Here is a 26,690-nt window from a genome sequence, read left to right on the forward strand (position 1 = left end):
TGGGTAAGTGTGAAGCACATTGAAAAGCGCTTTGGGAGGGCTTCATTGACTTGAAAAGCGCTATATAAATGCAAACCATTTACCATTTATATTATTTACCGTTACCGTGGTACTTTTTACTTATGAATGCCTCTTCATATGAAAGTTTCAGGTTACGAAGTACCTGAACATAAAAATATTATCTCTAGTTACAAAAGCGTTTCAGAAACCAAATGTCAAAAGTTCAGTAAAGTACGCTGGTGATTTATCATACTGAAATCATTCCCAGAGGCTTGATACCAAACCCGTTATAATCGATTTTTTTTCCATAAAACAAAACAAACTTATTTTTATGTGTACAAAATCTGATAACTACTTCATCGCCCGTGTTCGCTAACCAGCTATCAAAGTATATCACGATTGAAGTATCAGTCAGATAAAAGTGTCACGGTGACTTTGAATAGAATCTCCGTGCCCAATGTGCGCCGCCGGGGGGAAATTAGCTCCCGCCGAGGGGTTTTCTTATCTACGACAAAGTTGCAGTGCTGAGAGAGTAAAGAGCAAAAGGGGGATGGTGGGTTGGCAATAAAGCGATGCTGTCATTGCAGTCGGGCTGCGTGGGCGAGATAAGGAACGAGGAGTCAGCGTGAGACGACAACAAAAACCGATCGCAGCGGGGGTTCGCGTCTTTGTCTGCTCCACTCAAAAGTATCTTAGTTTGATGACGGCTTCAAGTTTTTAACGGGATTATTAGGCTTATTCCCAAACACCTTTTGAAGTTTTAGCCTCTGCCATTAGCTATTCGGCCCGCAACTCATCTGGAGTCAAGACTGTGAACTACTTTTGATTTCCAATCAGTAGCTTAGAGTAAAAGACAACCTACACCAAGGCCAAAGAACTTAGATTGATTGAATATTAAAACAAAAACATTATCTTTAACTATCTTCATAACGATAAAGAGATGTTTTATCGGTATTCTAAGTCCCAGTAATATATTTATATATGTATCTCATCTCATTAGCTACACCGCTTATCCTCAGTAGGGTCGTGGGGGTGCTGGAGCCCATCCCAGCAATCATCGGGCAGTGGGCAGGGACCACCCTGGACTGGTTGCCAGCCAATCGCAGGGCACACAGGGACAGACAATTCAGACATTCACACCTAGGGACAATTTGGACCGGCCAATCCACCTGATATGATGTCTTTAGAATGTGGGAGGAAACCGGAGTGCCCGGAGGAAACCCACGCAAGCACGGGGAGAACGTACAAACTCCGCACAGTAAGTTCGGTAGCTGGATTTGAACCCACACAGGAGGTTCCCAAGACCTTAGAACTGTGCCGCAGTGCTGCCCCTATATATATATATATATATATATATATATATATATATATATATATATATGCCCTACATAATCTCATTAGCTGCACCGCTTATCCTCAGTAGGGTCGCGGGGGTGCTGGAGCCCATCCCAGCAATCATCGGGCAGTGGGCAGGGGACACCCTGAACTGGTTGCCAGCCAATCGCAGGGCACACAGGGACAGACAACTCACTCGCTCATTCACACCAAGGGACAATTTGGACCGGCCAATTCACCTGAAATGCATGTTTTTTGGGAATGTGGGAGGAAACCGGAGTGCCCGGAGGAAACCCACGCAAGCACGGGGAGAACATACAAACTCCGCACAGGAAGTCTGGAGCTGGATTTGAACCCACGCAGGAGGTTCCGAGGGCATGAACTGTGCCGCACATGTGCTTACCACTGCGCCGCCGTGCTGCCCTTATATATATGATATATATATTTTATTACAGTGTGTATTTTCCATAGCACTATTTAAATACGCTATAGCAAAACGTTCTATTGGGTATTTTTGTATTCTTTATTTTTTTTCATTTATTTTTTTTTCAACACAAGGGTACTGCTGGAAGTGTGAATTTCCCTACGGGGATGAATAAAGTATCTATCTATCTATTATTTATTATTTCCGCTCTGCAATCTTATAAAGCTTCTTCATTCAAAAGTAGGAATTAAATATATTTACCTGTACTACCTCACATGCAGGTAATTCGTACATAAGAGCAAATCTATAGTTATCTGCTGCCACCAACTGATATGGATGAATGTAAAGACGCAGGTGCACACGTATATAAATATTTCACTCAGCGAACATTAAATGTACCGTATTTTCCGCACTATGAGGCGCACCTGTTTATAGGGTGCACCCCGAAAAAATGGTTTTTGGTCCTATATTTGACATACATAAGACGCACCGGATTATAAGGCGCTACAATGGGAACGTGGACAAAACAGTCAGATAGTTCAGTCCAACTTATTACCCCCTTAACATTCTGAAAGCTTGCAAAGAAGCAAATATGTGTCATAGACACGTGCAGATGCGGTGTTCGTACGATGTCACTCAAATGCATCGTTCCAAATATCATTCGAAAGGTTAAAGTCTTGGGATTCAAGAAATGCCAACCATTCCTTAGTTTCTATTTTCTTTTTCGCTCGCAACTTTACTGTGCATATGACAATAAACACTTGGAATTGAGTTTAATTTAAAAATAGACACTCCATTCCATCCATTATCTGCACCGCTTATCACACAAACATCGAGTTCAGTCAGAAACAAGATACTGGGAAAATATATAGCCGGAGTAGCTCACCAAAGTCGTTGTGTTCAATAATAATGTGCAACCATGGTCCTCTTATATCCGTGAGTGTAGTAAATCCAGGAGAGTAAAATATTTACAAATACAGTACAGAATGGTAAAATACTGTTTTCTCTATGCCGTCAACCCACCGTGCTATTCACATTCATCTTTTTCGGCCAATTGCAGGCTTTGTTTTGCCGCTTGAGCCTATGCCAGCCTGTAAATGATAAAAAGGATCCGCCCCCTTTACCTCCGAATAACTTTAGCCAATAGTGATCGATTCAAATGGTGATTGACACATTGGTTAGCCAATGAAACGCCGGTAAATAAATCCCAGCATACACCCCGGACGACTTGGCCTTCGGGGGAAAATCGAGTCGGCGGCTGCTGCATTAGTTGCAAGACTTTGCGACTTAATATTGATCCATATATACCAGCTCAGTAGCCTAGATGGTAGTGTGCCCGCTTTGAGACTGGGAGGTCGCTGGTTCGCACCTCGGCCGAGTCATACCTAATTGGTAAAATGGCGGCGCCCTCAGTTGGCTGCGGCTGCATCGGCTCGCTACAACGGGTCAGGTGTATCGACATTTCGTTCTGTGTACATTGTTACAAAGAATGACAATACAAAGGAAATTATTATTATTATTATTATATATAAGGTGCACTGTATTATAAGGGGCATGGTCAGCTTTTGAAAAAAATAAAGGCTTTTAGGTGCGCCTTATAGTGCGGAAAATACGGTACTCATTTTTTCCACTACTGGTTACCTAACCCTCAACAGATTTCATATTAAACTTGTGGTAAAGGTCATAAACATTCACCTCATTCATGCACTCATAAATCTTAAGTAAATGAGTAACACAAAAAAGTGTTCATCACGTTACGCTGAGTGTGACAAATTGAACACGCTTGCTGACAAAGTTGAGTAAAACCGAAAGAAAATGAGTCCCTCAGCCGTCCCCGGCTGAAGCTTTCCAACAAGTCGAAATCTGAGTGAGAGCGGCCCTGAATAAACAACCTTTTTCTTAATTTCACAATCTATTTAACTAAAAGGGATCTGAAGGAAAGCCAATAATCTGAGCTCATTACCGGAACACCTCAGAGTTTTTATAGAGCCTTTAATCTTTAACTGGCTTGGAGGAGGGAATTAAACCTGGTTTGAATGTCACAGATGAGCCCTTCTGAGGTACCAAAGCGCCCTCTTTGGGAGAGAAAGACCAACTACAATTGATTTTGTTTACATCTAGAGCAGGTCTCAAACTCAATTCAGCTGGGATCCGCAGGAAACAGACTCTGGGTGAGGCTCAGGTTTTTCACAAGAAAAGCGCTGATAAAAGCATCCAAATGACCCCAAATACTTTTATTTTTTAGCATACAATAAGATGATTTTTTTTTTAAAAACATTTCTACTAAAATCAATCGGAAACTAAATACATCAAGGAACAAATACATAAAATAACAATAAAACTGTAGATATAAACTGAGGAAACCACTTATAGTTACTGACTAGAAAAAAAACAAACGTTCGTATTCAGTTCAACTAACTGTATTAACATTTTCTTAACTTTTTACTTTCAAAACATGGGTTATAGTGGAAGCTAGAGCTCTTGTTGGTGATAGGAACGAGTGGAGAGGTGTTGTAAAAGGATAGTGGGATGTTTAGACGTGTTCTAAGGGATGGGCAGGGCACCCATATGATGCGGCAGGGGTAAACCAGTGAAAGCTTTCGGGCCCTGCTGTTGAACAGAAGTGTGTGTTGTGTCACCCTGACCCGAGTGACATGGCCGCTTTCTTGTGTCCCGTTTCATCTGGAGGGACGAAAGCATGACCGACTTGGGTGCCAAGGTGCTAAACTTGTTTGGGCTTTTGGGTTGGGCAATGTTAATTTTTTTGTGTGTTTTGCTACTTTTTCCCTTTTTTATTTTCCTTTTTTTTGGAGGGATATGACCAGGGTTAACGTGGCTTCTCTTGCCTTCTCCTTGCCGTTTGAGAAATAACCCTAAAAACCACCCAAACAATGACCTCAAAACAACTGAAAAATGGTCAAAAAACAAACCTTAAAATGAAAATCAACGAAAAAAATAACCGACCCGAAAAAAGAAAAAAGTAAAACTGTGAAGAATGTACCGAAAAGTATTAAAAATAACTAAAAATGTACTCGGAAGTATGCCCTGCGATTGGCTGGCAACCAGTTCAGGGTGTCCCCTGCCCACTGCCTGATGATTGCTGGGATGGGCTCCATCACCCCCGCGACCCTACTGAGGATAAGTGGTGCAGCCAATGAGATGAGATGAGATGAAATCTAATAATTGGAAGTATTGATAAAATACAAAAGCTAGCGGAAAGTGTGAAAAAAATTTTGAAACAGAATTGAATAGTAAAAAAAGTACTGAAAAATAGTAACATACATATAACTCAAAAGTATGAAAATAAACACATATTACCCAATAAACTAAAAGCAAAATTGATTGAAAAACAACCAAAGAAAATGACCCAAAAAACCCTAAAAACGAAAATCGACTGAAAAACAACCCAAAAGCTATCAAAAATACATTTAAAAAAAAAAAAGAACAAAACAACCCCAAAATAATAATAAAAGACTGAAAAACAGTTCCCAAAAATCCAAAACCACATTCCAAACACCAGGGTTGGGTAGGGTTACTTTAACTGGATTACTTTCAATTACTTTTGGATGACTCCAATACCAAATATGCTAATAAAAGACAAAAGAAACTAAATATGAATAAAATGATGACTCACAACACGTGGTAAGCTTTCTCTCCTGGCTTTGATCTCTTTGATCTCCGGCAAAACTACCATAAAATGCGACAGAAACAAAATGAAAATAAATCCAAACAGCTTGCCGACATCATTTTTGCCGTTCCATGTATTCCGTTACTCCCCGAGCCTGCACAAAATTTAGTAATTTATTTCACATTTAGTTTCTTTTGTCTTTTATTAGCATATTTGGTATTGGAGTAATCCAAAGGTAATTGAAAGTAATCCAGTTAAAGTAACCCTACCCAACCCTGCTCAAAAGTATGAAAATAAACAAGAAATGACCAAATAAACTAAACAAAAACCGACTGAAAAACAACCCAAAAACTGTTAAAAAAAGAGAGCGAAACAACCCATAAATAATAATAATAATAATAATAATAAAAAGACTGAAAAACGGCCCCCAAAACAACAAAAACCACATTCCGAACAATTATAAAATTCATCTCCCATCTCATCTCATTAGCCGTACGGCTTATCCTCATTAGGGTTGCGGGGGGGATGGAGCCCATCCCAGCCATCTCCGGGCAGTGGGCAGGGGACACCCTGAACTGGTTGCCAGCCAATCGCAGGGCACACAGGGACAGACAACTCATTCGCTCATTCACACCTAGGGACAATTTAGACCGGCCAATTCACCTGAAATGCATGTCTTTGGAATGTGGGAGGAAACCGGAGTGCCCGGAGGAAACCCACGCAAGCACGGGGAGAACATACAAACTCCGCACAGGAAGTCTGGAGCTGGATTTGAACCCATGACAGGTTCCCATGACATGAACTGTGCCGCACAAGCGCTAACCACTGCGCTGCCGTGCTGCCCCCAATTATAAAATTGTTTCTTGTTTTGTTTTTTTGAGACGAGACGACAACCTATCATCCTTCCATGATCTAGAGATGTATTCGCCTTTTCCCAAATTAGGTTTTTCTAATGTAAACAAAATGTGCATTGGCTATATAATAGTTTTAGGAAATAATGCAGTACCTGACGGACCTCCAGGCTGGTGAGAGGGCTTGTTCTGGGCCGCAGGGATTTTGAGTGCGGAGGGAACCGACGTGGCGTTGCCGTTCCGAGGAGAAGTAACTTTGGAGTATGTTTGGGCTGCGGGCAGAGTGTGCACACTGGAAGATCTTTTATCCACGCTGAGAAAAGAAAGAGTGGGAATGAAGAAGCTGTTGGAAGAGATTATTTGGCACTCTCACCTGTGCTATGTACCGTAAATTCCGGACTATAGAGCGCACCTGATTATAAGCCGCACCCACCATATTTTAAGAGGAAAACCGATTTTGTACATACACAAGCCGCACCTGTATATAAGCCGCATGCGCCCACATTTAAAAACAACACAACAACACAAACACAAAATTTACCCAAACCCGACTTCAAGTCCCGCGATTGAAACTAAATGTCCTTTATTAAAGTCCACAGTCCAAAAATCACAGCCGGCAAAATGAACGGAAAATGATACCGATACATAAGGTTTGATGCAGACCTGCAGAGTCCAGGGCCCGTTGAAAGTAATCCGAGGAAAAAAGTGTACATTTCCAAAGGTAAGGGTGGGAAAAATATATCAGAACACATTTACTCACGCAACTCCTTTTTCTTTAATCAACTTTTTACCCCCTCTTTCCTTGTTTGTCCCTCACCTTTAGCGGTCCCCACTTAAACTCGGCACCCCGCGTTTGTTCCGCCCCTCATTTTTCGTTCACCCGTGCAAAACACATCAGAATAAGTGTCTAAAATAAATACAAATAAATACATTACAAAAATATACAGTTGCAAATACATATTATACACGGGTTACACATATTTACAAAGAAAGAAGGTACACCGAGAGAGTTTTCAAAGCTTTAATAATAATAATATAGCTTTCATCCCAAACGGTGGCTGTGACAGGGCAGTAAATGGTAGCAACACTCGAGCGCCGCCAGCGGCCGTTAGAAAAATGACATAAATTGGCCAAATCACTGAATAAGCCGCAGGGTTGAAAGTTAGGGAAAAAAGTAGCGGCTTATAGTCCGGAATTTACGGTAGGTTCAAATCGACTACTTCCACTTCAAAAAGTAGAAAACACTTCCTCATTTATATTAATATATTGCTTACATTTCATGTAGACCCCTTACAAATGATTAATGATATTGTAAGGGAAAATTTCAATATTAACGTATTTTAGGTCATAAAATTTAATGCAAGCATGTCCAACATAGGCGGCAAGGCGGCTGGGTGGTTAGCGCGCACGGTGCGGAGGTTCAAGTCCAGCTACCGCAGCCTGCCCGTGTGGAGTTTGCATGTTCTCCCCGTGCTTACGTGTGTTTCCTCCGGGCACTCCGGTTTCCTCCCACATTTCAAAAACATGCATGTCAGGTTAATTGGTCGGTTCAAATTGTCCCTAGGTGTGAACGAGTGAGTTGTCTGTCTCTGTGAACGGGCAACCAGTTAAAGCCAGCAGTACGTTTCCATACATCGCAGCCAAGTAGCTAACATGAGTAGCTAGAGAAGGAAACAGTGAAAAAGATGCCAAAGATGCCCAATTCACTGGACTCAGTGACCATCACATGCAGGGCTCAGCTGTGAGAGGTAAGTGGCCGTTAAGTGCTAAAAGCACCATGGGCACAAGCTTGCTTCACAAAATGGTCATTCAGGCTTCCGTAGGAGTAAGATAGCAGGAAAGATGTCAGCTTCTTCAAAGGACGTTTTTAAGTTGTGTAATATAATTACACATTTCTAAACCAACAAGTCTTAAAAATATGATGTTCATGACATCAGTACATGTGTTTTTGCTTATGACTTGAATAAATATTGTTTTATTTAAATAAATGAAGTATTTCTACACCACTAGAGGTCGCTAAATAATAGCCACTGGGGCTTGAACTCAGACCATTTTTTTTAAAAATTACATTCTAAAAATCATTGACACATGACAAATGTATAGAGTCAATAGAAATCACCTCTAAAGTCCTTATATATGGTCGCCGTTTTTTTTGTTTTATTGTCTGCTTCTATCTTCGGTGTTTTTCTTCCCGTTTTGACAACTACACTATGGATTACTTCTATCCTATGGACATGGGTTTTAGCGCACAAAAATGCGTTTATTCAAGGAATCAACTCCTTGCCCTGAAGAATTCTCGTGCCGGCGTGATGAAGGGGCCTATCGTGGAGGAAGAACCGGAGCTAGCTAAGCAGCTAGCGGCGTTATAAGTCTTCGGTACCATCCGCAATCATGGTAAATGCGAACCCACTACCAAATGAGATCAACGGGTGCTGGTGGAAAACATCGAAGCGCACAGGGAGCGCAGTTGCAGTGTTTTGCGGAAACGTGGCTCACGTTTAGCATTCCGGACTCTAACGTGTAGCCACCCGGAGATACCCGGAGCAATCCGGCTTCAGCGCCGCTATACAGAGACACGAAAACCTACGGGAATCGGAGAGGAGACGGACTTGCTAACACGAGGTGGTGTATCCCCGGACACAAAGAAAAAGATTTCCATCTGCCGCGGGGATGTCGAACTTTTGGACTGGCACCCCACAAGCACCCCTAGGGCATCATGTTAATCTGTTAATAAACAACGGGGTAGACTGCTGGAAGTGTGAATTTCTATCTATCTATCTATCTTAAAAAGTACATTACATGTTGCAAACAGCAATCAAGATTATTAGACAAATATGTCTCGCTATACATAGTCAAAATTTTATATGAAGTCACCGAAAGATGAAGCAAAGACAAGAAACAGCAAAGAAGTTTATTGAGATGAAGTAATCAAGAAGTGACAATGGTTAGTGCAGAAAACAGAATAAAAACAAACTTCCGTAAAATAAAGAGAAAACAAAGCATGAAAGGGAAATAGAGCCTCACAGGGACCACATACTTGATATGCAGCAGATAATTACAAATATACACTAAAATACAATTTTGGGGTTCGATTTCCCATGCATAATAAAAGTCTTGGCAGGAACCAAAAACTGCCCAGCTACAAGTTCAGCACCTTTGCAGTGAGACCATGATGCCAATCCCTGAGCTGGTTGTACTTGTGCTCTACAACTTCTAGGTCCAACTTGTTGGCCCTGATTCACACCAGAACACAGAAGAAAGAAGGGAAAAAAGAAAGGACAAGACAAGAGAAGAGAAGAGAAAAATTGGCAAGTGAAGAGAGGGAAACAGGCAAGGACAGAACATGCTAGGCCAAAAAGAGGTTTGGAAAATAAAGATGAAAAAGAGATCACTTACTTTCTTCCATTGTTTTCCACAGCTTGCTCTGCAAAGAATATATATATATATTATTCACTGAAAGTATGATTTCAGTCTCATTAACAAATGCAAATTGTGATTCAGTATTCCATTTTGCCATTCTGCTCCAAAAGTGGGCTCCATTGCTGTGTCTCGCTGTGTTCTTATGTGGCTAGCCAGAAGCATGGACTCACACCATATATGGATGGATACAATTGTGGCTTTTTCCCAGTGGGGGTAGAAAATAAAACAGAAATGCCCTCATTTTTCACAACTTGAAACACAATAAGACGACTCATCGCAAAAAAAAAAAAAAAACATTGTTGCAAAGTATTAAGGATTGATAATCAGAATATATAACAGAACAACACTTTAAAATTAAGTTTATTATAAATCTACTTCAACATTCATTGCATGTATATGACATCACTGTTTTCCATCTGCCGTCAGTACGTACCTGGATTTACTCCTCTTCATTCATGCGATGTTTGCGTTGCCAGGGTTGGGTAGGGTTACTTTAACTGGATTACTTACAATTACTTTTGGATGACTCCAATACCAAATATGCTAATAAAAGACAAAATGAACTAAATATGAATAAAATGACTAAATTTTGCGCAGGCTTGGGGAGTAACGGAATACATGGAACGGCAAAAATGATGTCTGCAAACTGTTTGGATTTCTTTTCATTTTGTTTCTGTCGCATTTTATGTTAGTTTTGCCGGAGATCAAAGAGATCAAAGCCGGGAGAGAAAGCTTACCACGTGTTGTGAGTCATAGTTTGAAAGTAATCAAGTTAAAGTAACCCTACCCAACCCTGTGCGTTGCGTCGTCTGCTACAAGCCACATGAACTCCTTTTTCCACCATGCTTTTAATGTACGTTTACGTTTTGTAGCGTCATCAATTTTGTTAGCTTCTTTTGAAACTTTCTTCTGGGGCTGAGGTTTTGGCTCGATTCCGAACTACTTATGCATTTTTCTTGTGTTCTCTGTGCGTCTACTTTGGAAAATGATAGGCAAATGCACGACCTTATCACGCTCGGGAAAGTCCGAAAGCACGAAGTTATTCGATGCAGTCTTCTGATTGGCTGCCGAGTATGCAAATTGCTAAACGAACCGAAATTCCGAAATTTCCAAACCGAACAAAGATTTTGAAATCGGAATAAAGCAAATGTTTGATTTGAAAAAATTAAAATGAAACATTTTCTTTTTTCCCCTTGAAAAAGTTGCCGGCCACCCGGGCAGAGACATTTTGTAAGTTGTACGCCCAACGTAAAAGATGCACGCCCCGGGCGTCCGGGCAGACGTTATATCAAGCATTGGTATTAGTCTTCTCTCTACTACAAGTCCAGATTGCTTTGCATCACAAAAATAACCCAGACAAAAAGAACGGCATACAAGCAAACTGATTATGTTACGCTACAAAATAAGGGTGGTTATGCGAAAATCTTAAATACTGTATATGCAGTAAATCACAATCTACTGTCCAACTCCAGGAGATCCCCCCAAAAAAAAAAAGAATTGCACGGCTATGCAATCCACTCACCATTTTCGGTGCCAGTGAGCTGAGCCAGCATCCGGAAGGAGCGGGATTGAGATGTTCCGGTTTTAGGCTGCCAGTCTTCTGTGTCTTCAATGAGTCGCTTCTTGCTGGCTTCACTCAGTGCAGACACGTGGTTCATGTTGGACCTGTGTTAATTAAAATATAGATTTTGTAAGCATGCTGCAATGCGTGCTAAAAAAACAGTAATTAAAGTGACAGTGAGGTGGAATTATATTCACAGGGTGTCTGCAGGTTTGAAGAAGCCAAATGTATGACTTCTTTTCCTAAATATGAACTAAGAACTAAGTGCTTTAAGTTGAACGTTTATCTACAGACACCATGCACTACCATGCTAAACCACAGGGTGGCGAAAATCTCCAGGCGCCTTCTTCTACATGCACATTAGAGTCTTAAAATGTCTAAGTCATTGCAAGCACCTATAACGTTGAAGAAATGTGATGAACTCTTTTACAGCCAGGTTAGGAAAAAAAAAAAAAAAAAAAAGGTGGTGTGATCCCTTGTCTAAGAGTAAAAACAATTATAATTTCCCTTATTCATGAATAAAGATAACTGATACTCGACTTTGACATAAAAAAGGGGACAAAAAACATGCAGTTAATCATCAACCACAGCAATGTGCAGAAGGTTACTGTAGCGTATAAACAATCGTTCGCGGGACTAACTTGTCCGAGTCTCCTCCCACCTGTGGACAAATAAAAACATAAATGGGAAGAACTGATGCTAAACAAGTGAGAGATCAATAGCCCCTTCTGAGAAAACATTAAAAAAGACACAAACAAACCATGCTCACATGCAGTGACACAAGATGCCTAAAATAACTGAAGTGATTACTGAATAAATTGAGGAAAATACCGTATTTTCCGCACTATAAGGCGCACCTAAAAGTCTTAATTTTTTTCAAAAGCTGACCATGCGCCTTATAACACAGTGCGCCTTATATATGGCTCAATATTAAATTCCCAAGGTTTCGCAACTTACTCAACGGCCGCCGACTTGATTTTACCCCGAACAAGGAGTAGTCCGCGGTGTATGCTGGCATTTATATACCGGCGTTTCATTGGCTAACCAATGTGTCAATCATCATTTGAATCGATCACTATTGGCTAAAGTTATTCGGAGCCTCGGATTGGCTAGATGCCCAAAACAAACCCTTCAATCGGCCGAGTTTAGCAATGGCGTAGCAAGTCCGCGGTGTATGCTGGGATTTATATACCGGCGTTTCATTAGCTAACCAATGTGTCAATCATCATTTGAATCGATCACTGTTGGCTTAAGTTATTCGGAGCCTCGGATTGGCTAGATGCCCAAAACTAACCCTTCAATCGGACGAGTTTAGCAATGGCGTAGCAAGTCCGCGGTGTATGCTGGGATTTATATACCGGCGTTTCATTGGCTAACCAATGTGTCAATCATCATTTGAATCGATCACTGTTGGCTTAAGTTATTCGGAGCCTCGGATTGGCTAGATGCCCAAAACAAACCCTTCAATCGGACAAGTTTAGCAATGGCGTAGCAAGCTTGCTACAGTACGCCATAAAGAAACATGTTTCATTAGTCTGTATTTGTAAATATTCTACTCTCCTGGATTTACTTCACTCACGGTTGTAAGAAGACCATGATTGCGTATCATTATTGAACGTGAGAACTTGGGTGAGTTATGCGGCTTTATATTTTCCCGGTATCTTGTTTTAGAACTATCTTGATGTTGCTGTGATGAGTTGAGTGAATTAAACTCAATTCCAAGTGTTTATTGTCATATGCACAGTAAAGTTGTGAGCGAAAATAGAAACATAGAAATGTTTGGCATTTCTTGAATCCCAAGACTTCAACCTTCCGAATGATATTTGAAATGACGCATTTAAGTGACATCGTACGGACACCGCATCCGCACGTGTCTACGACACGTATTTGCTTCTTTGCAAGCTTTGGGAATGTTAAGGGGGTAATCAGTTTGACTGAATCATCTGACTGTTTTGTCGACGTTCCCATTGTAGCGCCTTATAATCTGGTGCGCCTTATCTATGGAAGATATAGGACCAAAAACTATTTTTTGGGGGTGCGCCCTATAACACGGTGCGCCCTATAGTGCGGAAAATACGGTACATTTATATTATCTCTGGTGTAGTATTTGTTATTGCAACATCCGTTGCAGCCTGGTCATCCTCGAAGGGGGATTTTCCTCATGCTGAGGTTTTTGAGTTATTCCTTGCCCTCATGTTGGTTTTGGATTTGGGGATGGTGTAATAATAGTCTGTAGTCTGTGAAGCCCTTTGAGACTCCTTGTGATTAAGGGCGTCACAAATAAACATGGCTTGACTTAAGGTTTTTGAGTTTTTCCTTGCCCTCATGTAGGTTTTAGATCAGGGGATGGTGTAATAATAGTCTGTAGTCTGTGAAGCCCTTTGAGACTCCTTGTGATTAAGGGCGTCACAAATAAACATGGCTTGACTTAAGGTTTTTGAGTTTTTCCTTGCCCTCATGTAGGTTTTAGATCAGGGGATGGTGTAATAATAGTCTGTAGTCTGTGAAGCCCTTTGAGACTCCTTGTGATTAAGGGCGTCACAAATAAACATGGCTTGACTTAAGGTTTTTGAGTTTTTCCTTGCCCTCATGTAGGTTTTAGATCAGGGGATGGTGTAATAATAGTCTGTAGTCTGTGAAGCCCTTTGAGACTCCTTGTGATTAAGGGCGTCACAAATAAACATGGCTTGACTTAAGGTTTTTGAGTTTTTCCTTGCCCTCATGTAGGTTTTAGATCAGGGGATGGTGTAATAATAGTCTGTAGTCTGTGAAGCCCTTTGAGACTCCTTGTGATTAAGGGCGTCACAAATAAACATGGCTTGACTAAAGGTTTTTGAGTTTTTCCTTGCCCTCATGTAGGTTTTAGATCAGGGGATGGTGTATTAATAGTCTGTAGTCTGTGCAGCCCTTTGAGACTCCTTGTGATTAAGGGCGTCACAAATAAACATGGCTTGACTTAAGGTTTTCGAGTTTTTCCTTGCCCTCATGTAGGTTTTAGATCAGGGGATGGTGTCATAATAGTCTGTAGTTTGCAATAATCTGTGGTCTTTGCAGCCCTTTCAGACGCCTCGCGATTAAGGGCTAGACACATAAACATGACTTCCCCTGAGGTTTTTGAGTTTTCCCTTGCCCTCATGTAGGTTTTAGATCAGGGGATGGTGTCATAATAGTCTGTAATAGTCTGTGGTCTGTGCAGCCCTTTGAGACTCTTTGTGATTAAGGGTCTGACAAATAAACATGACTTGACGTGAGAGATTTATACTTTACTTCAAAGAGAACCCGCATAAAGTGTAGTCATTGGACACCAAAATAAAACAAAAACATTGAAAAAGAGAGAACAGTCAGCTATGTTTTTATATTTGATATTTGAAGCTCAAAGGGGTATGACTTTTCCACAAATTGCCTTGGCTTAATGTCTGAAACCATGTCTGAACGGAATGTGACTGAATCTACCTCGACACGATAGTTTTATAAGCTTAATAAACAAAGTTCTTGTTTTGTATTATTTTATTCATTCCAACTTTAGCTTTCGCAAACGTTTTAGTAACATGATGTAAGTGTATTCCTGTACTTTTGTTGGCACTGTATGCAGCGAGTTTAATCAATGATACTAATAAAACAGCAGTTTTTGGGTGCGTGTTGAATGAGTAAAAAGGCACTTGGCATCTATCACACTAAAAATCTGGTTTTCCGTGCCAATCTTAACAAAAATGGTCAAAACGAAACTATGGGAAAGCCATTTTTAGATCACCTCAGAATTCTCAAGTATTCCCCAACAGATAAGAGTCCGATAAAAATCCAATAGATTATTGCAGGGATCACAAACACAATGCTTGTGAGCACAAGGTATTTGAAAACACCCGAGTACCTTGCGGACTGATTCTGAAAATACTTCACCATTGATAAATCATTGTAGTTTTCTAGGAAATTTGATTTTGGACCATGGCCAACCCAAATGCCCAAACACCCAAACAAGTTAAGCACCTCGGCACCCAAGTCGGTCATGCTTTCGTCCCTTCAGATGAAACGGGACACAAGAAAGCGGCCATGTCACTCGGGTCAGGGTGACACAACACTCTTCTGTTCAAGAGTAGGGCCTGACAGCTTTCGCTGGTTTACCCCTGCCGCATCATATGGGTGCCCTGCCCATCCCTAGGAACACATCCAAACCTCCCACCATCCTTTTACAACACCTCTCCACTCATTCCTATCACCAACAAAAAGAGGAGGGGATTCCCAGCCCCCTCGCCCAACCCAACTGATGTGTTGGGAGTCATTAGGTGACCAAACCCCAACCCCTAATGCCGAGCGCCTTGCAGGGAGGCAATGCGTACCAATGTTGTTAGTCTTAGGTATGACCCGGCCAAGGCTTGAACCAGCGACCTCCCAGTCTCAGGGCGGGTGCCCTACCCCAAGGCCACCGAGCTGGTATTATATTTAGACCAATACTGCGTACACCAAGACAGCTCGGCCATTCAGGGGCGGCAGAGATTCGCCGGTGTCGTCCTCCGCCCCAGCGCAAGTAAGTCAAATGTTTTGATTGGCTAAAATAAACTCTTCCTTTTTCATCATTTTGGCGGTTTGAGTTGGCATTTGGACTGCACTTGAATCAATCTTTTCTTACTCTCACCATTTTCATCCTAGAAGAACAGCAAACTGCGACCAAGCACGTAATATCACTCTCCTCGCCCCCATTTCATTGCCTCCTTCCCTCTAGTGTAATGTGCTTTGTGGTCCGAACACCGATGATGAAAGTAACACAAGATAAGCGCGGTGGAAAAATATATATAAAGGCTCTTTGAACTTGGTTAGGCATTGTTAACACATACAGTACTTAATAGAGAAAATACCGAATTTTTATCTTTTTAAGGACACAACAAAGTATGCACCCCACCTTTAAACAAGGCAGATGTTTTCAAAGGTTGACTGAGCCTATTCTAACCCCACTTTGTAACAAATGCAACCTTGTAATAACATAGTAATAACATACCGTTAATTCCGGACTATAAGCCGCTACTTTTTTCCCAAACCTTCAACCCTGCGGCTTATTCAGTGATGCGGCCAAATTATGTAATTTTTCTAACAGCCTTGTGCACAAATTAAATTAGCGTAAACATATCCTCATCATGCAAATCGCAAAAAGAAAGGCACATGACGTAGCTTTCAAGCTAAAAGCAAACGAGCAGTCCGATAAAGAAGGAAACAGAGCTACCGCACGTAAACTTCACTTTGCGAGCGTGTTGCTAGCGTGTTTTTGAATAAGGGATCGTGGGACGACGTCTATACGACAAAGTCTCTTTCCCATACTGAAGGAAGACGACTTTGATGACGTCAGTTGTAAGGAGGAAGATGAGGACGGTTTACCGTGGTTTCTACAAGTATGGTGTGTTTTCATTAACATACCCGTTTACTGTTTTGCGAGCGTGTTGCTAGTAGCGTTTTGCTACCCTTCACAGGCACGGTTTGGGATGAAAGTTATATTATAATTAAAGCTTTGAAAACTCTCTCGGTGTACCGTTCTTTGTAAATATGGGTAACCGATGTATAATATGTATTTGCACCTGTATATTTTTGTAATGTATTTATTTGAGACACTTATTCTGATATGTTTTGCGAATTAAAAAAGAGGGGCGGAGCAAACGCGGGCTGACGGGAAGTGGGGTAAAGGTGAGTGAGACCTGTTGTCGCGGCGGACAATAGTGGATATATATTTTTCCCACCCTTACCTTTGGAAATATAGACTTTTTTTCCTTGGATTAGTTTCAACGGGTACCCGGACTCTGCAGGTCTGCATCAAACCTTAAGTACCGGTATCATTTTCCATTCATTTTGCCGGCTGTGGTTTTTGGACTGTGTACTTTATATTCAGTTACAATCACGGGACTCAAAGCCGGGTTAGGGCTAATTTTGTGAATGTGTTACGTGTTTTAATGTGGGCGCTTGCGGCTTATATAAAGGTGCGGCTTGTGTACGTACAAAATCAGTTTTCCTCTTAACATGTGGTGGGTGCGGCTTATAATCAGGTGCGCTCTATAGTCCGGAATTTACGGTAGTAATAAAACCATTAAAACATATCTACTCAAATTGGTGTTTCTAAGCGCTAATCAGTAACAAAAACATAGCTTCAAAAAGGTTGCTAGCCTATTTATTAAGATAGTATTCCTTCCATTGCACATGAAGGATAATTCTAGCATGTTCTTGGAAGCAACCGAGCTGCCAGGTTTAATGCCAAGGGAGCGGTTAGCTAGCATGAAATCTATGTTGTGTTCTTCTGCCAGGACCAATACCCATTGGAACACTTCAACAAAATGTGCATTGTGCCTCGTGTGAAAACACCAGCGATGAGTGATGCATTTGGAAAAGTGGGAATTCGGCCGTGACGTTACAGACAAAGCGAATCGGAACGTTTCCTTTCCTCCCGTAGTGTAACATGTGAACCGCGGCTGTGACCAAAACCGCTCGCTTAAGCGCACTTCAACAAATAACTGAGTTTTATGATCCACAAGGAAAACATTTGCTGCATGTTCACGCCAAACTTCATTTTGCGGTGTACCGGGAATGACCATGCAGCACAGTACTACAAAAAGGGAGCTAGTAGTACCACGAGTGTCCTGTGAGAGGCAGCATGGTGCCACAGAGTATTCTAAACTGCTATAAAATACAATAAAAACTATAAATGAGGTTTGCTAAAAGCTAGCTGTTATAGATAAGTGGGTATATCGATTACTTATTATGGATTTTTGGCTTAAATCCAATTATTTAGAAGAAAGAAAGCTTAATTTTGGCCTTCTTATGGGTATGCGTGCACCTTACACTTTTTACTTGCAAAGGTAAAGATAATAGCAGAATTGTGATACTGCAATATTGAATTTTCCTTAATTTCCTTTGGGGAGTTCTAGCACACTTTCGGTGGCTAGATCATAATATTGTTTGATTTGATGTATGACTGTTTGGCAACTGTGTTAAAAAAAAAAGAACCTCATAGACGTATAAGACCAGAAAGTTTTTTTTTCGTTTTTTTTCTTTTATTTTTCCCCCCATAGTTTTTAGACTTTGAGACAAATACTGCTGATTTTTTTTTCTATGCCAAATTTTAATAATCTTATTGTGATTTCGGAAACGTTCATTATGTCACATTTAGGATTTTCTATTTTGTACATTCGTCAATTTAGCACAGGGATGATAAACTGTTTGCCTGCAGGCCTGGATCAAGACTTCCTGTTCTTAGGTGGGCCAGATCAGCAAAAGTATGTAAACTTAAACTGTTAAGCTTATCATAGTTTTTTTTTCTGTATTATGCTTTAAATATGTATATATGTTCTGCATTTATATAGCGCTTTTCAAATCAATGAAGACCTCCCAAAGCACACACACTAATAAACCCATAGCCACGTTAGCCATGCAAGGCAACTACCTGCTCATCAGTGTCTTGCCCAAGGACACTTCGACATATAACACATAGGAATTTGAACCTACAACCTCTCGATCCCACGACGAGCGCTTTACCTCCTGAGCTAACATTCAGCCTACTTTAGAAACCTACCCTGCATATTATAATCATACTTAACAAGGGATATTTTCTAAGCATAACACATTTTTTCACAACCATTAGGAAAAAAATAGCTTTCATTATAATAATAATAATTAATAATAATAATTTCCTTTGCATTGTCATTCTTTGTAACAATGTACACAGAACGAAATGTCGATACACCTGACCCGTTGTAGCGAGCCGATGCAGCCGCAGCCAACAGAGGGCGCCACCATTTTACCAATGTTATAAGTCTTAGGTATGACTCGGCCGAGGCGCGAACCAGCGACCTCCCAGTCTCAAAGCGGGCGCCCTACCATCTAGGCTACTGATTGGCATTGATTGTGTTAACTGGTTCAATATAACAGTTGATGAATGCAGTTTGCATGCATCAGTAATCCAATTGGACAACAACAGCTCAAACAACTAGGCTGGGCCTATTAAAGCTGAGAGCATATCTCTTACTGTCCTTTAATAGCCAGAGCATTTGGTTTGAATTGATTTTTAAAAATCCGTGCATTTGATAGAAAGGACCTAGAGTCTCGCTTCTTTTTTGGACATGCTTACATATTTATGGTGGGCCGGATTAAAACATCTAAGGGGCCGGGTCCGGCCTGCAGGGCAATTTGTTTGACGTGCCTAAATTACTGTCTTCATCCTGGTTACCATTACCGATTTGTGGTGTACCACTACAAAGGCCCAAACGATACATACCCATTGAACTGCTCCGAAAGCCCCTGACTCTCCAGGAGACCTCGCCGTTGCCCTATAGCCACTTCGCATGCGTTGTTGTCCGAGTAGAGATTAATGGGGGAGTTATAGACGGACGGCTGCGGTACTGAGGGATGCGAGGAAGAGGCGGTTACTCTGGCCGGAGAGGACGAATTGGACGAGGAAGAGGACGGGGAGCTGATGGTGGAGCGAGAGGGACTGGTTTGTGGAGCCAGAGACACATCTGGGTGAATTGTAGACTTGATCGGGAAGGGAGGGTTTGGCGGTTGGGAGAGCGGTTGGGCCGGGGTGAATGCTGAGGACTCTGAAGGGATGAAGGCCACTTTGGGAGCGGCCGGGGCGGAGGACGGCACCGGCGAATCTCTGCCGCCCCCGAATGGCCGGGCTGTCTTGTTGTACGCAGGGGTGGTCTGGCTTGACGGCTTTGTGTGCGTGTTGTTCGGTGCCGTGTGGGTGATTGGGACAGGCTTGATGATTTCTTGGGAATCAACCTGCAACCAGGCGTGGAACACGGCATGCGGCACCCACAAAACACACAGAACACAACTCATGTGGTGCTTTAAAGTCAGATTCAGAAGACAACCATTATATAAAGTGTGATTATATTTAAAGGCAATTAATTGATAATTGTAAGCATGCCTGATCCCAAAGCATGCTAGGTGAGGATCAGGAGCCATATTTCAACCAATGAAATTGAAAAAAAAGCATATGATGTTGCCTTTAAATAAAATACATGCTTGTGACAACAACTCTGTGGTACATTTCCGCATGCAAAGCACACGAACCTTAACTCAGAAGGGCACTTTTTAGACAATATAAAGCAAAAACTATATTTGATCTTACCTGAGACCCTCCTCTGGCACCACTTGAGGCTCTGTAGACAAAACAATAAAACATTCATGACAATTTGGTATTTTATGTCAAGTGTCTGAAACTCATGAGAAAAAGTTACTGGACACCAGGGCAGACAACTCTGAAAAGTTGCCTGCCCCATTTTTCACAACTTGAAACACAAAAAGACGACTCATCGCAAAAAAAAAACCCCGTTGTTGCAAAGTGTTAAGGATTAAAGTTTATTATAAATCTATAATATGACATCGCTGTTTTCCATCCGCCATCATCTTCATTCATGCAATGTTTGCGTTACGTCGTCTGCTACAAGCCACATGAACTCCTCTTTCCACGATCCTTTTAATGTACGTTTACGTTTTGTAGCGTCATCCATTTTGTTAGCTTCTTTTGAATATTTCTTCTGGAGCTAAGGTTTTGGCTCGATTCCTAACCACTTATCGATTTTTCTTGTGTTCTCTGTGCGTCTACTTTGGAAAATGATATGCAAATGCACGACCTTATTACACTCGGGAAAGTCCGGAAGCTCGATGTTATTCGATGCAGGCTTCCAATCAGCTGCCGAGTATGCAAATTGCCGAACGAACCGAAATTCAGAAATTTCAAAACCGAATGAAGAAATCGGAATAAAGTAAACGTTTGATTTGGAAAAAAAAATCGGTATTTTGTTTTCTTTTCTTTCTCTTGAAAAAGTTGTCGGCCACCCGGTAGGAGACGTTTTGTAAAAGATGTTATTTCAGACACTGCTGTATTCATTAAGTCGTTTTCCTTTTTTTTTTTTTTTTTTTTGTAAAGTTGTTTGCTTTGACTTGAGAGCAAAATTTTAGATTAGAGTATTGTATGGTCGCAGTGTAGTAAGATTTTTGGCTTACTATATGAATATCAATAAGTCGGTAGATTAGAGGCGTCCAATTTTTTAAGCAGCTACCATATTGGATCACAAGTGTAAATGGAAGAACTACAAATGGTTTGGCGTACTTTACAAGTGCACATTGTGTTCCAAAGACTAGATACAGGAAAATATCGAGTGTATATTTTAAAACCGAAGTCCAAACAAGTAGATCAATTTGTACTCGCTTAAGAAGTCACCTGGTTCTAGGAAACATCTATATTCCCTTAGATTGGCGAGGATACGATCCCACAGGAGCAGCACAATGTTCATTGAATTGAAGTGGAAAAAAAACTTAAATCCTGGTACCAGAAATTTGCATTATGAATAATCCTCCAGACAGAAGAGCAGTTTCAGCGACAGACTGCTGTCACTGTCTTGTACTACGGACAGACTGAAGAGATCTTTTCTTCCTCATGCCATGAGGCTCTTTAACTCCACCCGGCGGAATAAAAGCCCACATTAAACCACACCACCTACATTGCATATTACCGAATTTTATTGCAATATGTATTCTGTGTAGCACTATTTAGATATTGTATGTAACACGCTACAGTGGGCATTTGCACGTCACACTGGGTATTTGTATATTGTATTCTTTTTGCTTTATTATTGTATTGTTCTCAGCTCAGGGATGCTGCTGGAAATGTGAATTTCCCTCCGGGGATGAATAAAGTATCTATTTATCTATCTATCTATCTATCTATTCCTAAAATAAATTGACAAATGTTCTGGAACCAGCATATGAAAACAAGGCAACAAAAAAAGGCGATTTCCCACACAAGTTACACTCAAATCCTCCTCCCACGTTGTTATATTGGGAAACCCCGTCAACAGTCCCGTGCATTTCCGTTACGGCGCCAGCTTATTAGCGAGGCACTGCCCTTGGGCCACATGTTGATGTCATTTGCGTGCGCACCTACACTTACTGTTTCCACTTAACGGTTAACAGAGACAAAGCTAACTTTCCAGAGAACTTGCGGAGGAGCGACACCACGCCTGAGCCAAAGAAAACAGCGAAGGGCGTTTAGATCAAATGGTGCATTCCGTTGGGAAGATGTGTGTGACATCAGTGGCCTGGGACGGGTGGTTTCAAACCCTATCTGGTTTTTCTCAGAGCAAACACTAGAAGAGGGGTGGTCCTGTGAATATGTGCTCAACTAAGCACTTTCTGTCTTTGGATTGACGGGTCGGACCCAATTGGAACAGGTATACACATGGACTTACACAACTTTGGGAATGAAGTCAAGTGTGTGTAAAATGGAAAATGTAGATCGTAGAAGATTGGACTGACACTATTATAAATGTTATAGTATATTAGGGACCTAATTAGACTTGTCATTGCTACTGACACCTATGATATGTCTTTTTTTCTAGTTAATAACTACCACAGCTGTGGTATGGAAGGCCCAGCAGCGACTCCACTTCCTGAGAGTGCTCAGGTAAAACAACAGAGGCTACTGGTGTCTTTCTACAGAGCCACAGTGGAGAACATACCGGCATACGCCATCATTGTGTGGTATGCTGGGAGCAGGGCAGCAGACAGGAGAACCTTGGGTGTTATCAGCACAGCCCAGAAAATCATGATATTCTCTCTGCCCAGTCTGAAGGACATTGCAGAGCCGGCAACATTATTAAGTACTCCTCCCGCCGCAGCCACCACATCTGTGACCGGCTGCCCAATGGCAGAAACAACACATCCCTTAAAACAAGCACCAACGGTCTCTGAGAGTTTCTTTTCAAGGGCCAATACTAATTCTAAAAGAAAACGTATGCTTTCTCAAAAAGCTCCAATAGGTTATCCAATGCGGGGAACAGATGTTAAGTGGTCCATATCAACCTTGTCTTTCCTGAAAACCAACTTTGTCATCCTGAAGGAAAGACTGGAAAGGTTATGCGAAGGAACCAGCCTTGAAAGGATAAGGCGGCATTTCCATCTTGTGGGTGTCTAGTCCAGAGCCAAAAGAAACAGTCTGGCATGTGGCATTTGGCCGAATGACAGCAAGGCGAGCGAAGGCGAGTTGATACTGGACTCATTTAAGCGGAATCTCATGCAGCTCTGACTCCAAAACATCTGCCATCATCAATTATGTTCCATTAACTGGCATATTTTCTCCAAGCAGGAGACACTGCTAGCATATCACACGACGTACTTGCATGCAGAACCGGAGAATTCACACGTCATGTCTCATGAGCAGCTTTTATGTTTTTCCAAATCATCTGCAAAATGAGATCCACCCTTTGGTATCATCTGTATTAAATGATAACATGACGGGAGACCTCCGTGTCAAATTGGATAAGGCCCAGATGGCAACGGCTCAAATATGCACCCTGCTCCGTTTTGCATGGTTGTCAAATACAATTATTTAATATTCCTGGAAATATTATGGCAAATGCGGTTAGGAAGATCCAAAGGGCTTCTGTGATTGTAAAGCATAGCAAAACCTTGAAAAGCTTTAGTTCATACAAATTATAGAATAGAGTTTTAGTCAATTATCCGATCAATGACAGGAGTAATAAATTGAACGACCAAGTTTTTAAATATTTGATTGTTGTGGCCCTCAATATTTAAAATATAAAGGTTAAAATTCAAAGAGATCTCTTATATCTCTTGTCATTTGTGTCCAGGGGTAGGCAAACTATGGCCCAGGTGCCACTTATAGGCATTTCTATAAAGCCCACCAAATGAAAATGGTTTCATGCAAAAAAAAAAACGCCTCTGAACTAGCTCTTTTGCATTATGACTTTTTAAATGGAATTTTTTAAATGTATTGCTTAAAAATGTGATGTAATAAATTACCGTAAATTCCGGACTATAAGCCGCTACTTTTTTCCCAAACTTTCAACCCTGCGGCTTATTCAGTGATGCGGCCAATTTATGTCATTTTTCTAAGAGCCGCCAGCGGCGCTCGAGTTCACATGACGCAGCTTACAAGCTAAACGCAATCGAGCAGTCCGTTAAAGAAGGAAACAGAGCTACTGCACGGAAACTTTACCTTGCGAGCGTATTGCTAGCGTGGTTATGATTAAGGGAGCGTGGAACATCGTCTATATGATAAAGTCTCTTGCCCATGCTGGGGAAGACGACTTTGATGACGTCGGTTATAAGGAGGAAGATGAGGACGGTTTACCGTGGTTTCTACAAGTATGGTGTGTTTTTTTTAACAGACCGGTTCACTGTGCTGCGAGCGTATTGCTAGTAGCGTTTTGCTACCCTTCACAGGCACGATTTGGGATGCAAGTTATAATATTATTATTAAAGCTTTGAAAACTCGCTCGGTGTACCGCCTTTCTTTGTAAATATGTGTAACCATGTATAATATGTATTTGCAACTGTATATTTTTGTAATGTATGTATTTGTATTTATTTTTGACACTTATTCTGATAAGTCTTGCACTGACCAATTAAAAAAAAGGGGGCGTAACAGACGCGGGGGATGATGGGAAGTTGGGACCGGTAAAGGTGAGTGTTTGTGGACACGGCAGACAATAGTGGATATGTATTTTTCCCAACCTTACCTTTGGTAATATACACTTTTTTTCCTCGGATTACTTTTAACGGACCCTGGACTCTGCAGTTTTTGAAACTGCATACTTTATACTCAGTTAAAATCGCGGGACTCAAAGTAGGGTTTGGGTTAATTTTGTGATCATGTCATATGTTTTAATGTGGGCGCATGCGGCTTATATGCAGGTGCGGCATATATGCAGGTGCGGCTTGTGTATGTACAAATGCGGCTATCCTCTTAAAATGTGGTGGGTGCGGCTTATAATCAGGTGCGCTCTATAGTCCGGAATTTACGGTACTTCAATTTTGAGTGTTTCAAAATCAATTGGATTGAATGGTCTTTTTAAAAAAGAACTATAAACTGAAATATAACATGAGAATGTAGCTGTCTGCGTGTCTTTTAAATGTAAATTTTTTAAAAATTGGATAGGCCTATGTTTTTGGCACTCTCTTGTGGCTCGCTAGCACTTTTTCAAAAACGGTTGATAATGGAAAATGATATGGTTTCTGTAAGGGGACAAACATGACACAAGAATTCTTAACATTTTTATAGATGTTTACAGTATATACTGTAAACACAGTATGTGTTTCCTTCCTTATAAGACTTATATAAAGCTTTTAATTTTTTTTGCGACTGCATCCATATTTTGAGGTTATTGTGGGTCTAATATCGCTCCTTTTACATTTTGGGTTACCAACCGCTGGCCTATGTTATCTTTTTTCCTCATGAATTGCCAATATATTGGTTAGGAGACTCGCGCATACAAAAAATCAGTAGTTTTTTTTATCCTCCTGGCCTGACCTGAACCCAATTCGGCTTGCAACTCAAAATTTTTGCCCTAACTGGTCTATACACAGTGCTCAAGAATATTAGTATCCGCGTGCCATGTCGCATATCACCTCCAAAAGCCCGAACGATAGTTGTGATTCGCATTGGAGGTCAAACCGGTTGACGAATAGGGTGAAAGGAGAGGTGGGAGTATCCTGTTACTGGTTGCACTGCCGCCAGTTCATTCTTTAAACCACTACACCGCATGCAGCAGAGGCAGCCAGGAGTCAGTGGGGGCTTCAGGAATCATTGGACCGTCATTTCCACCCCTCCCGGTTGTAACCATTGCCAAGCCTCCAAAGCATCGGCTGGTGTGGATGTAACACTACTTGTGGGACAGAATATTATAGAAAACAGAAAGGCGGTTTATGAATTCCAAATGAGGTGTGGACTTTCTGACTCTAGATCAGAAGTGGCTATGATTTCTATTGGAATGTCAGCGGTGCCTTTTTCAGTCTGTGTAAAATCACTCAATTCCTTGGACTGAAATGTAAAGGATTATGAAGTTCTTTCATGGTTGTGACCTAGCATCTGTTTTGATTATGTGAGTGAAAAAAAAATCAAAAAGGTTGAGGTCTGTTCCGAGATCAGCTACTTAAGATTCATTTGTACCTACTGGGAGTCAGAATGCGTTTTTGGAGTTTACGAACCATTGCTAATGCATAAGTTCTGTCGTGATTACATTTGTAAACAGTAAATAGGAATCCATAAATAATGACCTCATGGTGGGCCGTTTATAACCTTAAAACCATGTAAGCCTACCTGATTAAATCTATCAAAATATTTTACTGGTATCCATTTACGTAAATGGACAGACCAACCTGTTTGAAACCCACTGCCACCCATAGAGCAAGAACAGATCAAGCATTGCACGTTGGCTAGCTAGAAAGCTATGGAACACATGAACGATGTAAGCCAGGGGGTCAATGTTCCCTGTAATTTTCCTTACGGGTCTGAGCGTTCACACAAAGTCGGTGAGCAACGCTTGAAACAACAGTGAGCAACAGCAATCCCAAGTGTGGCAACTAAGTCATTATCAAACATGTCCAAAACTTGACATCACGTTATATTTTGCTGAGTTTCCGGCAATGCAAAATTATTTTTCTCTTTTGAATGAATTGACTCATGTATTA

At 41.2% G+C, this 26,690-nt stretch overlaps 1 protein-coding gene across 4 annotated transcripts in view; it reads right to left on the reverse strand.

Moving 5' to 3' along the window:
- The window catches only part of pdlim5b (PDZ and LIM domain 5b), a 170,803-nt gene that overhangs the window by 99,694 nt on the left and 44,419 nt on the right, over positions 1-26,690 (reverse strand). For 2 of the 4 annotated variants that reach the window (XR_015852992.1, XM_088355339.1), the window contains exons 4-8: positions 20,326-20,356; positions 19,465-19,973; positions 11,181-11,323; positions 9,635-9,662; positions 6,394-6,551 (exon numbers count right to left, since the gene is read on the reverse strand). Coding sequence is in view for 3 of the 4 variants with exons in the window: in XM_088355339.1 (XP_088211465.1) it covers positions 6,394-6,551; positions 9,635-9,662; positions 11,181-11,323; positions 19,465-19,973; positions 20,326-20,356 (869 nt within the window). In the remaining variant the exon portion in view is untranslated. Of the gene's footprint in view, positions 1-6,393; positions 6,552-9,634; positions 9,663-11,180; positions 11,324-11,860; positions 11,881-19,464; positions 19,974-20,325; positions 20,357-26,690 lie in introns of all 4 variants that reach the window. The other 2 variants (XM_088355340.1, XM_088355341.1) reach the window with 2 other exon arrangements.

The sequence above is a fragment of the Urocampus carinirostris genome, chromosome 16 (assembly GCF_059441175.1).
Source record: "Urocampus carinirostris isolate Australia breed hairy pipefish chromosome 16, RoL_Ucar_1.0, whole genome shotgun sequence".
NCBI lineage: Eukaryota > Metazoa > Chordata > Actinopteri > Syngnathiformes > Syngnathidae > Urocampus > Urocampus carinirostris.